Raw genomic sequence first — 15,917 nt, 5'->3', positions numbered from 1 at the left:
CCCGAGATGAACACTACGGAGATGGGTGGGAGATTGCTTTCGTCCCAGGTGAGAATGCGGGACACTTCTGTCATTGCTGACTGACTTAGAGTGCCCCCTTGGTGATTGAGGTAGGCCACAGCCGTGGCGTTGCCAGACTGTACTTGTACTGGCCTCTTTTTCAGAATATTCTTAGCCAGAGTGAGCTTTGTAGATGGCTTGAAGTTCCAGGATGTTGATTGGCAACACTGCCTCGACTGGGGACCATCAGCCCTGGAAGGAGTGCTGGCTGGTTACTGCGCCCCGTCAGGCTGCAGGCTTGTCCACAGACTTAGCAGGTGGACGTCTTGTAGCCCAGGCTTGTTTGCCCCTAGGCTTGGAGGCTTTGGCTGATGTCTGGCTCCATGGAAAGGACTGACCGAGGCCGAAAGGATGACGTCTGCGGCTTTGTATTATATGCAGAGGGCAGGAACACTGTCTTGTTAGTTGCCAAAGTAGTCACAATTTTAAGAAATTCTGGATCAAATAGGATGTCTCTTGCATAAGGCAGACTCTAGAGCCTGATTTGATTCTGAATCTGTTTCCAGAAACGTAGCCAATTAATACAGCAGGCCACTACCGAAGTGGCAGATATCCTGGAGGCCATGAGAGCCATATTCATAGCCGCTTCACCTAAGCAGCAGGCTGCATCTCTAATGTGAGATATGTAGGACAGCTGTTCCCTTGAAGCATCAGGGGGAAAAGTCTCTTGTAGGGCCTCTGCCCAACTCTCACTGGCTTTTGCCACCTAGGCCCTAGCCCTAGCAGGACGAGTAATAGCTCCTGTAAGAGAGTAAATAGATTTATGACAAGCTTCTATACATCTATCTGTGGTCTCCTTCAAGGAGGTTGCAGTATGAATGGGCAAGGTGGCATTTTTAACCAGACATATTACATGAGAATCCACGGTTGGGGGAACTTCCCATTTAGTACAATCAATAGCTGGAAGCGGGTAAAAGGAACTAAACAGTTTTGGAATTTGAAACCATTTACTGGGCATATTCCAAGCTTCACTCATGTGATCAGATAGATGGTCAGAGTGAGGAAACTCTGGTAAAATAACCTTTTGTTGCTTAAAAAGTGCATGTTTTTTTCTTAGGAGAGGGTTCAACCTCCTCTATTTGTAGAATAGTTTTAACAGCTCTCACAAGAGCAGGTATATTTCGTTTAGAGGGGGGTTCCTCGTCTCCTGAGACGGAGTCAGAGTGAGAGAGAACTGAATCTTCTGCCTCCCCAGATGATATCTCAGAATCAGATAACTGTGTGGATTAGGAAGATATCATAGTATGTTTAGTATGCTTAGGCCCTTATTCAATTTGAGGCGAAAAGTCAGGATCCGCGATACTTTTTCACCGATGACGTCATTTTCGCCTGTTTTGCTTTTACCCCGTATTCAATTTGAAAGACTTTCCGCCTAGGCGGAAAGTCAATGCAATGTAAAAGGCGAAAAAGTTTTGCCTATGAATAGCAGACAGAAAAAAGTGCAGAATTGGGGTTTTGGGGTGTAACGTTGCGGGAACTCCCCTGCAGCCTTTAGACAGTTCCCCAAAGTTAAACTGTGCCAAAAGTTTTTAAAAAACACCCCCAAAAAAATCATTTTGGGGGCGAAAAAAAAAAGTTTGGGGGACAAAGATAAAAACTAGCGAACTTGACTCTGGGGGGTCCCCAAGTATGCCCCAAGTGTTTTTTTTTATTGCAGGTGCTTGCGGTAGGTGGATTTTTCAAAATTTTTTCAACTTTAGCAACTTTTAAATATGCTGACCCCCATTTTCAAGTTCCCCAAATTTGCTGGGATAACTTATTTTCTGCAAAAAATACTCCTGAATACTATTCTGCATCACGTATAGAAAAACGTTATTTAGCAGCTATTGAGCCCATTTAAAAACACCAAATACCTTCAAGCAAGCCAAATCGGGGGGTACCATAGGGAACCCCCATGTCAGTGCATCTTTTGGGGGTGTCAGGGCGATTTCTCCAAAGCTGACAGTACTTTCCGCCTGTTCAAGTTTCGCTGGGTCCCGTTTGCACGTACTTTCAATTGAATACGAGGTAAAGCGGGTGCACGTGCGATACTTTTCGGCCTACAAAACAGGTGAAAAGTCCGGGCTGCGAAAAAGTATCGCGGCTCGGCTCGAATTGAATCCGGCTCTTAGTAGGTAAAGGCTTATCTTTTTGCAGCATTTGCTGAAAAACCGTATAGGTATTAGCCAAACTCTGTACTGAGTTCTACAGTATGCCTATCCATGGGGGAGGCAAAGGATTTGCAGGGGGTACCTGCTGTGGCCATCCCATAGGAGGAGCAACCACGAAGAATGCTACTTGGTCCACATGTTTTGCCAACATTTGTGAAAAGGCAGCTCAGGGTGGGTCCTGAGGGAGAGACACCGGGGCTGATGGACTTGGGGCTGTGTAACAATACCGAGACCATCCTGAATGAGGTCCTCTGTTGCTAAGCCCGCAGAGGAGGACTTACAAGATATCAGAGTAGGAGGAGCAGCATCAGGATGCTTGTTATTCTTTCCTCTGCCAGACATAGTCACAAGAATAATAGAATACATAGTATGATACAGTGTAATGAACACCTTGCAGCAACCGCTCTATACATAGCACAGTGTAGTGTGCAACCGCGCTATAGAGTATGTGATAGTCCTCATACTTAAAAAGCAGATGTGAGGTACAATGAACCCCCAATACCTTAGTATATCAGAGTATAGTAGAAAAAATGGACAGGTATAAACGGACAGTACAAAAAAATAGAGATTAGCGCTAGCACAAGTCACATACAAACGCAGAAAAAACATTACATGTCTGCAATGGGCACTAAAATCAGACCACAGGGAGAGCGCCTTAACCCCTGGCTGATGTTAACCACTGGGTCCCCTGGCCTTCATAATATGCCTCTGCACCAGTATCGTTATGCCCCGGTGGTCTAGTGGAGTAGTGGGCGAGCCAGTGTCCACATGAGCTCCTCCGGTCTGTCTCCTGAGACCGGAGGCAAGATTGCACTAAGATGCTTGTCCCCTTGAACGGGGTTCCGCCTTACCTGTCCCCTGGATTCCGGGCTGCAGTCTGGGGTCAGGGGAGCCTGCTAGCTAGTCCCCCTCCAAGCCCCGCTGGGAGTACCTAGCATAGGCGCAGTGGAGGGGTGATGGAGCGGCAGCACAGACGTCCAGGAGGACAGTCTGGTGCTGCACGCCCATTTGGTAAAAAATAAAAGTAAATGAATTCATAAAATTAAAGCTTGGGCTGCTTAATGCAGCCCCCTGTGACAATGGTGGTCCAGCTCCTGCCGGACACCAAGGAAACTGAAGTGCCCTCAGGCTGTGGGCGGGGTATAGGGGGAAGGACAGGAGCATCCTGGGATTGAAAAGCTTTGCTGTTGGTGTCCGGTCCTCCAGGTCCCACCTACACCCCGATGTATCCCTGTGGAGCCCTATGGACCATGATTAAAGAAATTATAATTTACAATGCTAGTATTAAGGACCTGTCATTCGCCAGGTCGCAAAGCCGGACTTTTATTTTCTTCTATCCCAAACAAACTCGTTCCCATCGGTCTACACCTGTTTTCTCTATCCATCTCTCTCGCTTACTCTATCCCTTCTGTGCATCTCTCACTCTTTTCTTGTCTCTCTCCTTCCAGTCTCTGTAGGACTATGAGAGAGATGTACACTAATGCAGCTGCGATTTAGCATGGAATGCAGCTGTGAAAATATGCTAATGACTCACTCGTTGTCCAGTGCTTAGAGACGCCCACTGAAAGCATCTCACATCCACTGCTCACGCACATAACCCGGAAACATTGAACGCAGATCTGGTGTCCATCAGCCTTCTGAGTAAATCTAAGGTGGGGTACACACCTCAGATATCTCTGCAGATCGACTCTCAACTTCAAAGTGTCACCATGGGCGTGACAGGGCACTATGAATGCTAACTCTTTTATAACTGCAAAAGTACCTACATCATATCACCCTAAATGTTTTTATTTATTTTTGTACTTATTTATTTTACACATGACCTGCAAAATTGAATGCAAACAATATTTTAGTGTAATTAATAGCAGCACTGAAATCCTGCAGAAGTAAAAATAGGCTACAGCTGATGCACTAAATCATTCCAAAGTGAGCCAGAAGATAAGGAAGAAAAATAAGGTAACACCAGTATGGGCATTCAACTGAAAAAGACGTACTGAATTGGATCTCCATAATTATTCTACCTAACTTCAAATAACAAAGATATATCCGGTAAAATAAATCATGTGATTACAGAAAGCATTGTACCTTTAAGGGGTTTGTTAAAACTTCTTTCATGTACTCGGCAACTGTTATAGGCCCAGTAGATTTTATTTTCATAGTAAGGTGTTTGAGTAATGGGGTGCTGGTAAGAGGTTCTTCAGTTTTGCAACTTTGGTATCTGCAAACATGGCTTGAAGCAAATGCTAGAATACATAGGAAAAACAGATCATAACATTTTTATCATAGAAACCCATCATTTAACACTGTTGCGCATATGTATTACAAATTGTAGAAGTGCCACTTTTTTCAATGTATACTGCAGATGGGATAATCATTTTTTACATGATTAGACCCGCTATGCACTAAATGTAACCAGCAGTGACAGCGGTAGCGATAACCGCTGTCCTCGCAGGGACTCCTGAAAGTTGCATCCCAGGGGGGTATTGAAGGAGTCTTTCACATTTTTGAAAGACTCCTTCTGGGGAATGGACACTGCACATGTACTTAGTGTCAAGTTTCTGGAGGCTGCGGGAGAGGGATCGTAAGATGCCTCTCCTCCGAAAATTCTTCCATAGGCACAAAGACACTTAAGCCATCTCTCTTTTTAGAGATTGTTATATAGGGATCAGCCTGCAAACCCCATTGATAAAAATGGGGACTCCGGTCTGTAACAGTAGTTAGCCCTTTGCAGAAGATTTCAGTGAAATTTCCTACATTAGGATGTTCGTACAAAGCAGTGATACATATAATTATGTATAAAATGGGTAGAAAACAAAAATCAACCATGTATATATTTTTCTACTTTCATTGGCACATTACACACTGAATTATACACAAATATGCACAATTGTAGTTACTTTGGCAGAATATGCACCCATATTTATCTGAACACTTAAAATAAATGAATGAACCAATTGATAAATGTGGGTATTGTAACAAAGTGATGATCTAGACTGACGAAATATGGATTATCCTGCCAGGCCAGTCAAGGAGCATCTTGTTTGTGTTGGGAACTCAACACAAATACAACTTTTGCCAAAGTTCTGTTATCTGAGAGTCAAACATAAATTGCCTATTCCAATGAGGATTAGATATCGGGATGCTTATGATGATCAATTACAGTTTTGTTCTTGGCCACAAGATGGCTCTGTGACACTAACGTATTAGCTAGTGACAGAAATGATCACTATAGCAGTGGTGAGGGGGAACAAGAGGGAAAATGTAGCAAACCTTCTAAAGAGTGAAGTTGTCCAATAGCAACCAATCAGGTTCTAGCATGCATTTTCCAAGTACATTCAGGTATATGCAGAATGGTTGCTATGGGCAACTTCTCCACGCTTTAGGTTTGATACGTCTTCCAGATGCCAAAGAATAGGATATGAGAGAGGGGTGATGGAGTGGACTGTCATGGGATGATACAGTGTGTACACACTGCGCACATCCCAGCTGCGACCACGGGGGGCAGGCTGCTGCAGTGCTTACCCATTGGCAAGGGAATAACACCCCTTCCCCCTAAACCGAGCAGCCCGCTGCCTAGTACGCGGCGTCCCAGTCCCAAACAACAGCGTCTCAGAGGATACAACATCTCGACACATTGGGATGGTCGGGACCCAGGAAGTGATTGTGCACATGCTCTACAACACGTGGCTCTGCGACCTTTGACCCCGCGGTTCAGGTCCTGGAAGATACATAATTACTGTTGCACGGAACTCGCTGTCAGGCTATAATCGAGCATCGGTGTCTCATTATAGGTGTGTTACAATAGTACATGTACGATAGGACAATATGTGATGACCTGTGAAAGTTATGTGATATTTGGCGATGTGTTTGTGTTACAGCTGAGACGGGACGCGCGTGTTCCGGTGTACAGTCACACCACGCTGTAGCCCCAGCTGCTGCTCTGCTCAGCCCCTGACTACTACACACTCGCAGCGGCAGCCATGGAGGCTTTCATGAAGCCGGGTCGTGATCGGGGCGCCGAAGCCATGGATATGGGAGACGACGCAGACACAGGCGAGGACGCAGGAGGCGGCTTCACGCTGGCCGAGGTGCTACGCTTAGGGGGTACCAAGGTATGGCTGTGTGTGTCTATTGCATATATTGTGACCAACAAGCTACACTGACTGAAAGACCATATATGTAAGTTGTGTTGTTACTAAAAGTCTATAGTGTTTAGCAATCCCTTCAACATGACCCGTTCCATTAGGTACAAAATGCTCTGCTCCTGGACTTCCCACCTAATGTATGATTGCAATCACCTGTGCTGAATCACCTTCCTCAACAATATTCTAGTTCAACACAGGTGGCTGCAATCATACATTAGGTGGGAAGTCCAGGAGCAGAGTGTTTTGTACCTAATGGAACGGGTCATGTTGGAGGGTAGGGTTTACTAAAACAAAATTATGATTATCTAACTTTTTTTCCCCTTCGCTGTAAAGGTTAGATATCAGTTATAGGGGGGAATTCAATCCAATGCGATGGAGAATAGCTGTGGGAGGGAGCTCCCGCAGCTATTCAACGCGCTGTTTGGACGGACAAAGAATTTCTTCTCGCACCCCCATGGGTGACAATCTGACAAAAGTTCCGGGCACGCAGCTGTTTACCGGCTTAGCGCGGCGCTAACAGCAGTGCGCCCGAAGGAGAATGCCGGTTATCGCGCCTTAACACTCAGGTTAAGTTGTGAGAACCGTCATTCTCTGACTTAAGCTGGCCACACACTAGACCAACTTACATCCAACCTGCCAACTTGTTGATTGGTTGGAATGAAAATCTGGTAACGAATGGGAGTAACTGATGATCAGCAATTTGCTCCTAAATGCCAGAAAACAGATGAAAATGGTCGTCAGACAAGTTTGTTAAATGTTTGATCTAAACTATTCGTTCAAACAACAGTTTTGGTCAGTTTTCCAGCGTTTGGGAGGAAATTGCTGATTGAATTCCTTACCAGATTTTCATTCCAACCAATCAACTGGTTGGACAGATAATCTTTAGATGTGTGGCCAGCTTTACCTGCTTCCTGACAAGGCACACAGCGCATTGAATTGAATAGCTGCGGGAGCTCCCTCCTGCGGCTATTCATCACCGCGCTGAATTGATTTCCCCCCATTGTTTTGTGATTGATATTACACCATTACTGATAATTTGAAAGAGGTCTATAAATGAATACCGTCGCTTTTCATAGGGGGTGATTCAATTCAGCGCACTGTTAGGCTGACTAAAGTATTTCTTCTTGCACCCTCCTGAGGGTGTGAGTAGATATCCGACTAAAGTGCCGGCCACGAGGCTGTGCTGGATTAGCGGGGCACTAACAGCCTCACGGCCGGAACTTTAGTCGGAGAATGCCAGTTCTCGCGAACGAAACACCCAGGTTAAGTAGGGAGAACCGGCATTCTCCGACTAAATTTGTTATAGATCCAGGACCAACTTCCCGACACTATTCACCTTGCGTTTAATTGAAAAAACCCCATAGACTCATTGGGGAGAATTAAATTCCTGGCGATGTGCTGCTGCAATGCCAGACTGTGACATATTGGCTGATAACAAATAAATAATGTAATCACAAGGGAATCCATGTTACTTTTGCTGTTTACTGTGTACAACTGGTACCAGATAACTGTTATCAGTGGAACTCATCATTGAGCTTCTCATTCAAACAAAGATCACACTGCTCTTAAGCTGGGTACACACTAGGTCGACTGCATAGCCGTCCTGTTGACCTATCTGACGTTTGGTAAGTGCATACACACTTACCAATCATCTGCCTGATGTGCCGTGCTTGACCAGACAACAGGGCGGGCATTTCAATTTGCCTGCCCAGTTGAGCTGTCACTCATTGGTGGGTCCCTCTTTTTTCCTTTTTTTTTGGTGAGAACAACGTTGTTCAGACATCGGGTGTACACACCAGCTGATGTATTATAGATATGGTACACACTGATATATATCCATGAAACAGCCTATATATCAGCTTTACGGCCTAATGATCAAGACCTTTGTGCGGAAACAGCAGTTTCTGTATGATTACCACTAAATTAGGAAACAATGCTATTTATGATGCCTGTAATGTGGGTTATATTATTTACCAAGCCCTAGAGTTTTGGGAGCTGTATTCTAGTAGCTAAGGTTGCTCATTCCCAGTAAGTGGAGATGTTGCGCATAGCAACCAAACAGATTTCGGTTATAATTTATCTAACACATCCTATAAAATGATAGATACTAGGTGATTCAAGTGTTTTATCGCGGCCGATCTCCCGTGTAAAGTGGGCGCCGATGCCCAAATAGGCCGTATTTAGCTGTGTAAAACGGCTAAATCCGTCTAAAGTCCTGGTTAGTGTGCCCAAACAACAGAACTCAGGAGGGTTCGAGCAGAAATGTGTCCATCCGCGGCCGAACGGACCAACAATTGAATTGCTCCATGGGGCCACTATTAGTCACAGCTGTGGGTGAAAACAATTGACTCGTTTTCTTATGGATAACATCTCCTTTTGTCTTCTTTACAAGTTTGATAAATGTCCCCCAGATTAAGAAAATAATTGCTTTCCTTGAGGTGACATACGATCGCCTTGGTCAGGTCATCATAATAGTGGGCTAAATCAGTATTTAGTTTATCCATTAGCTAGCAGTGGTGGACTGCTATTAACATTTTTCCATTTATTGTCAAATGTGAGCGTTTAAAGTGCTTGTTTGACTATTTGCTTATATCATTTTGTTATCAATACATCTGATATTTTTTTTTTTCGTTTGTTTCATATATAGCAAGATTTTATTATGCTAGCAAGTTTGGAAGAAGTAGAAGAGATAGTGGATGGTGGCAAGAAAGGTGGAATCGATGACCTGGAAGAAGGGGAGTTAAAGGAGTTTGTAGAAAAGTTGGGCATCCAAAAACTTAGCAACGGTATTTCAGGGCAAGAGGAGGATTCTGCTAAACAGAAGGGGAAGGAAAAGAATCCCAAACTGTCCAGTTTAGAAGAGAACAAGACAAATAAAGTCAAGAAAAAAAATACTGAAACACAAAGCAAAAAAGAGGATCTAGAGGAAAATAAAAAAAATAAAGTCCAACAAAAAGAGAGTCATACTTCAAGTAGAACATCCAAAAACAAAGCAAAGCCCGTTTTTGAGTTTTTTGAACGGACAACAATACTCCTTAAACCTGGAGGAAAGTGGTATGATCACGAGTATACTAAAGAATACACAATCCAGCCTCAGAATGAGGACGTTGTAAATAAATATAAAGCTTTGGCTGAGCAGTTGTATGAGCATGAGGTAAACCTGTATAAAAATAAGAAGGCACTCCAGAAAGGGGCTAACACCAAATGGATGAAAACTGTTGTATCAACAGGAACCCTAGCAGACAGGATGGCCGCCATGATCGTCCTTATCCAGGATGCTCCTGTTCAGTCATTGCAGTTTGTAGAAAACCTGATAAATGTAATCGGAAAAAAGGGCAGCAAACGCCAGAATATTATGGCACTGGACACATTTAAGGATTTACTTCTGTCTGATCTTTTGCCAGACAATCGCAAACTCCATACTTTTGTTCAGCATCAATTTGATAACGTGGAGGAAATCTCCAGCGGTAACAGAGATGCCAGGGACCGACGGCTAATATTGTGGTATTTTGAAGAACAGTTAAAACGACACGTGGCAGAGTTTGTGAAGGTTCTAGAAACTTTAACTCATGACACTTTGATTGCAACAAAAGCAAAGTCGCTGAATGTGGTCCACGATCTTCTCTGCAATAAACCTGAAGAAGAGAAGACACTTCTGGTATTGCTGGTAAATAAACTCGGCGACCCTCACTACAAAATAGCCACCAAAGCTTCGTATTTACTTGAGAGGTTACTGGACAAACATCCAAACATGAAATTAGTTGTCTGCCTAGAAGTAGAGAGACTGTTGTATCGTCCTAATATCAGCGAGAAAGCTCAATACTATGGCATTTGCTTTTTGAACCAAATCCTTTTCGACCACGATGAATCGGACCTGGCAAACCAGCTGATTACAGGTTACTTCTGTTTTTTCCGAGCATGCATAAAGAAGAAGGACATTGACTCTAAGATTTTGAGAGCTTTGTTGACTGGAGTAAACCGAGCATATCCCTACGCACAGATAGGGAATGAGAAGGTGAAGGAGCAACTAGACACCCTGTTCAAAATACAACATGTTGTGAACTTTAACACTGGTGTGCAGACCCTGATGTTGCTTTTCCAAGTCATGGATTCACAACAAACTGTTTCAAATCGGTACTATGCAGCTTTATATAGGTAGGAGTAATAACCATGTTCATTTTAACTTCTTGTAGGTTTTGTTTATAAGTAATATGCATTCAATTTGCACTATCTGAATATAGTATGTGTCTCCTCAAACATTTAGCCTTAATATGCTACGCAGCGCAACTTGCCTGACGTGAGTGAGCTTCCAGGTCCCGTGCTACTCTGCTAGCATCAGGCGTCTTACTGTGCTGAAAATGCGTTCAAGTCGCAATGCGATGCAATTATGACGCACCAGCAGATTGCTGATTAATTTTATCTGTGACACTTGTGTATCTGTGTGCACCTGAGTCTGTATATGAACCACAAAAGAACTTGGAATGAAAAAAGCTGTGGTCGCTACATGGTAGCACTTCGTATACAGATTCAGAAACTCAGTCGCACACAGATATACAAGTGTAGCATATAAAATTAATCAGCACAGTTTGTTGGTGCGTCCTAGTCATATCTCATTGACTCTGGTGCATTTTCGTCAAAAAAAGACTCCCTGCGCCAGAATAGTCTCACAGGACCTGGCATTCGAGAGAGGTTTTTAGCGCAACTGCAGCAAAGGTGTGTAAGGACACATCTAAAGGTGCGTACAGACTAGGCGATGTGCTCACGATGCGATTATCGTGAGCGATTTCCCTTGAACTCTCCCCCGCAGCTCCCCGGTACTCCAGGACACGATATGGTGCTAAAGTGTCCAATCTGACTAAAGATTATCGAGCACAGTATTGTGTATGAGATTGGCAGATCTTGCCTGCAAGATGCGATGTATGACCAGCGGTAATGTGCATCAGCATCGTTATCGTGAGTGGACACTCACGTTTTGGACATATTTTACACTATTTGTCGTTCCAATGCGGCGAAATCGGGCGAATTGTGTAAATTATTGTCTATACACACCTTATAGGTGCATGTAGTGATGTTTCAAAACAAACATCATAACTGAAGAGTTTGAGGACCATATCAATGGCATTATTTTTGGCACCTATAACTGCAGCTTTGATAAAAATTTTGAAAGACCAAAAAAACTTAAACTAATTAATTTGCTAATACTATAACTTTTCTGTATGGGAAAGGGGATTACATCATGAAGATAAAGGATCCATTTGGCCTTTGGCTTTCTTTATGTGTCTCACAACACTGGCGTAATACGGCTAAAAAACAAATTGTGAACAAAATAATGACTTTTAAAAATACTAGCCAAATGTATAAATGTCCATTTATTGGGAAAGCTTCAGTACATGGTTTCTGGCATGACATGGTCATACTTTAAACAAATATATGTAACAATTTGTACTTTTTACATCAGGGTCCATAGGGTATCCACAGGATACCTTGGGGTATAGGTGATGACGTCAGGCATCGGGCACCATAGAGTTAAAGTTTTCAGCCTCCCAGGATGCACTAGGGTCCCCCTTCTATTCCCCGAGCCAAGGCATCTCAGTTTCGTTGGTGCCTGGCTCGGAGTCGGAGCACCTGTTTAGAGGAGGGCTAAGGATAGCCCCTGAAGTTTTCTTCAAGGCAGCTGTGGCTGCACATCTGGAAGTACAGCATGGACAGTCACTACTGACGTCCATGCTGTCTCCCCTACACCCCACCGGTACCAGAACACCGGTACTGATCCGGGGATGCTGGTAAGCATCTGGGGTCACAGCTAGCGGTGACCCCAGATGTTTGGGACCATGGCCGGATTCAAGGGGCAGCAGGTATGCAGCGGGGTCCCGCGGTGAGTCACTACTGAACACATGGTCCAAAGTCCCCAGGCAGGGGGCTCCCTGGGGACTGGCTGCAGCGTGGAGCCAGGTAACTAACCTGCTCTTCCACTACCCCCCTGGGACAGCGGACCGCAGCTGAGCGGTAGCGCTGCGGCGTCCCAGGGGTTAATTGCATGCCAGGGGAGCGCGCCTTCCCTGTACACAGCCGGCGCCTCCCCCGCTGCACACAGCCCTCTCTGTGCTGCTGATTGGCCCTGTGGCAGCCCTCCTCCCCAGGCCAGCCTCCTCTCTGCTCCTCAGTGGCCATCTTTGCATGGTGAACGCTGCTGGAGCTGCTGACGGTGGCACCGCGGTCTGGGTCCCCCGGCATACCTCTCCTCCGTTGAAACAGGTCTGTGTATGCAGCGCTGTGTCCTACCAGGCTCTGTGTCTGCGTAGTTGAGGAACAGCGCTGATAGTGCAGGGATTAATTTCTTCTGCATTGTATGTGACTTCTGCTAGCGTCTGCTGCCTGTACTTTCACTTTCTACTGTCAGCCATTTTACTGTCCCTGCTCTTCTGCTAAAGCCCTTGTGGTGCGGTGATTGCAGGGTGGTTCTCCCACTATACTAACGAGTATCAGTGAGAAGGGTCACATACTTACCATCATGTCTGAGAGTGAATTTCCTCTCCAGCTTATGTGTACTAAGTGCAATGTACCAATAGCGGAGGGGGAGGGTAACGCGGAGGGGTTATGTCGGCAGTGTTATTTATTGGCGCGGCCAATTACTGTCACGGCTCCAGTACAGGAACCTCCCTGGGCTTGTTTCGCTAAAGCGCTTACAACCCTAGTGGGCCAGTTAGCTCCGCCACCAGCGTTTTCCCAGATGGGATTGTCCCAGCAGTCAGTGGTGTCGTCACCCATGCAGGGGTTCCCGAGACAACTGATGGTACCCCACAGTCTCCCTATTTCCCCTCCCCAGGTTTCACAGGAACCTGCGTGGGTTAATTCACTGACAAATTCGGTACAGCATTTGTCGGACGTGTTGCAAGGGGAGTCTGTGTTGCGGCCACATAAGTGGCCCGTGGCGTCTTTCTGCTCCTTATGAGGATGACGATGTGACGTCCGATGATGGTGAGATTCTGGATCAATCTGACCAAGAACATCTCCGCACTAAAGAGTTGGACGCTAAGTCCAAGGTTTATATTCCTGGCCTTATTCGGGCAGTCCGCACAGCTTTAGTGATTGAGGATGAGGATCCTCCGGTGTCCAAGTCCAAATATGCCTTTTTTAAGGATATTAAGGGTGACGCCACAGTGTTTCCTCTTTCGGGTCAGTTAGTAGACCATTTAGAGGAGGCGTGGAAACACCCTGGTAAACGGTTATCAGCCTCAGAGGCGCTTAGCTGTGGCTTATCCGTTTGCGGACAATTATTTTTCTAAGTGGGATCCCCTCCACAAGTGGATTCTCATGTGACACGCCTAGTCCGAAGTGCCACATCGCCCATGCCCTCCATGTCCTCCTTGAAGGATGCTACGGACCGCAAGGTGGAGATCTGCCTAAAGTCCATTTATTCCCTCGCGGGGGGGCATCCAGACCGGCTATGGCCGTATGTCGGGTAGCCAGAGCTATGGAGCGCTGGGCTGATACTTTGGAGGCGTCTTTGGATTCCGACTGTTCGGCTGAACAGGCCGAGTTGGTAGGCAATCTCCGGGATTCGGCCACTTACAGCAATGAAGCGGCCTTGGATATCAGTATCCTCACATCTCGGACTTCTTCGGCAGCTGTTGCTGCTCGTCGCACCTTATGGTTGCGATCTTGGAAGGCGGACGCTGATTCCAAAAAGGGCTTAGAAGCTTTGCCTTTTAATGGAGAAGTCCTATTTGGTCCGGATCTGGACAAAATTGTAGCCACGCTGGTGGCAGCCAAATCTGCATGTCTCCCGTCTGCTGCGGTCCCTTCCAGTTCGGGTATGTCGTCCTTTCGGCCTTACAGGGCCCAGGGTAGGCCTAAAGCACAGGCTGGGCCCAAAAAATCGGCCAAGCCCAGGAAACATGCCTGGAGTACCAGATGTCCGGCCCCTAAGTCAGATGACAAACCTGCAGCCTGACGGTCCGGGCCTCCCTTTGGGGGATCCCAAAGTGGGAGGCCGCCTGCTGCTGTTCGCCCAGTGTTGGTCGATAACCACAACAGACAATTGGGTTCACGAGGTGGTTTCTCACGGGTATGCCCTCTCCTTTCGGCACAAGCCCTCATCCCGGTTATTCACCACGGGCCTTCCATCAGACCGGAACAAAACCTTGGAACTGCGGAAGGTTTTGCACACTATGCTCCAGGCTGGAGTTATAGTGCCTGTTCCATTCTCCAAGATGGGGCCAGGGTTTCTATTCCAATCTGTTTTTGGTGCAGAAACCCAGTGGGTCGTACCGTCCGATTCTCAACCTCAAGGCTCTCAACAAGTCCTTGCGGGTGCCGCGGTTTCGGATGGAGACCCTACGGTCCATCATTCTGGCACTGGAACCTGGGGATTACATGGTGTCATTGGACATACAGGATGCTTACCTGCATGTCCCTATTCTTTTACGCCATCAACAGTTCCTCAGGTTTGCAATCCGCAATGATCACTTCCAGTTAAGGGCGTTACCTTTTGGCCTGGCGACAGCACCACGTGTGTTCACCAAGGTCATGGTGGCTTCCCTGCGGCTGCAGGGAGTCCGCATGTTGCCGTACCTAGACGACCTTCTGTTGGTGGCAGGATCTCCAGAGCTCCTTCTACGCCAGTTTGACCTGACGATTGCAGTACTGCAACGTCACGGCTGGTTAATAAACTGGCAAAAGTCAACTCTGATCCCGTCTCAGAGGATTCTGCACCTCGGAGCCTTATTGGACTCCAGACAGCAGAGGATCTTTGTGACGGGGGAAAAGATCTCTGCCTTACAGTTGAGGGTGCGCAGTTGTCTGCAGAGTCGCCGAGTGTCTGTGCACTCGGCGATGAGGTTACTGGGCTCCATGGTGTCAGTATTCGACATGGTGGAATATGCCCAGTTTCACTCCAGACCTCTGCAGCAATTGATCCTGTCCAAATGGAATGGACTGCCTCAGAGTCTAAGGTCCCAGACGATGGTGCTCACTCCGGAGGTTCGCCTGTCTCTAGCCTGGTGGTTGCAGACGACCCACCTCCAACAAGGGACGTCCATTTTGGGTGGCGAACTGGGTCCTGTTAACAACGGACGACAGCCTTCGGGGCTGGGGAGCTGTCACGGGTCCACACTTGTTCCAGGGCAGGTGAACTCAGGCGGAAAAGGAGCTTCCAATAAACATCTTGGAACCCCCCGCGGTTTTCAATGCTCTCCAGCAGGCACATCGGGTTCTCCAAGGTCACCCCGTGCAGGTCCAGTCGGACAACGCCACCACCGTGGCCTACATAAATCGGCAAGGAGGAACCCGAAGTCGGGCGGCACTCGTAGAGGTATCCCGCATCCTGGTCTGGGCGGAGTGCAATCTCCCGGCCATATCAGCAGTATTCATCCCGGGAGTACTCAACTGGGAGGCGGACTTTCTCAGTCGCCAGGACGTTCATCCGGGGGAATGGTCTCTGCATCAGGACGTCTTTCAACTTCTGGTGGACAGGTGGGGTCTTCCAGAGATAGACCTCATGGTGTCACGGCACAACAACAAGTTGCCGGCGTACGGGTCTCGAACAAGAGACGAAAAGGCG

General features: G+C 46.6%; 2 protein-coding genes across 3 annotated transcripts in view; one reads left to right on the top strand and one right to left on the bottom strand.

Annotated features, from left to right (window-relative positions):
• Window positions 1-5,912, bottom strand: part of NDUFAF7 (NADH:ubiquinone oxidoreductase complex assembly factor 7) — a 54,288-nt gene extending 48,376 nt beyond the window's left edge. Inside the window, exons 1-2 of the mRNA XM_088472498.1 lie at window positions 5,733-5,912; window positions 4,296-4,453 (exon numbers count right to left, since the gene is read on the bottom strand). Of these exons, the coding sequence (XP_088328624.1) occupies window positions 4,296-4,453; window positions 5,733-5,835 (261 nt within the window). The 5' untranslated portion in view covers window positions 5,836-5,912. The remainder of the gene's footprint in view (window positions 1-4,295; window positions 4,454-5,732) is intronic.
• Window positions 5,807-15,917, top strand: part of CEBPZ (CCAAT enhancer binding protein zeta) — a 48,530-nt gene continuing 38,419 nt past the window's right edge. Inside the window, exons 1-3 of one of the 2 annotated variants that reach the window (XM_088472496.1) lie at window positions 5,807-6,001; window positions 6,089-6,322; window positions 9,003-10,510. In XM_088472496.1, coding sequence (XP_088328622.1) covers window positions 6,191-6,322; window positions 9,003-10,510 — 1,640 coding nt within the window. In that variant the 5' untranslated portion in view covers window positions 5,807-6,001; window positions 6,089-6,190. Of the gene's footprint in view, window positions 6,002-6,029; window positions 6,323-9,002; window positions 10,511-15,917 lie in introns of those variants that run through there. The other variant, XM_088472497.1, reaches the window with a different exon arrangement.

Source organism: Taudactylus pleione, unplaced genomic scaffold (genome assembly GCF_031769625.1).
Source record: "Taudactylus pleione unplaced genomic scaffold, aTauple2 ptg000125l, whole genome shotgun sequence".
NCBI classification, from domain to species: domain Eukaryota; kingdom Metazoa; phylum Chordata; class Amphibia; order Anura; family Myobatrachidae; genus Taudactylus; species Taudactylus pleione.
The sequence above is the reverse complement of the archived record's forward strand: the minus strand, read 5'-3'. Positions and strand labels throughout refer to the sequence as shown.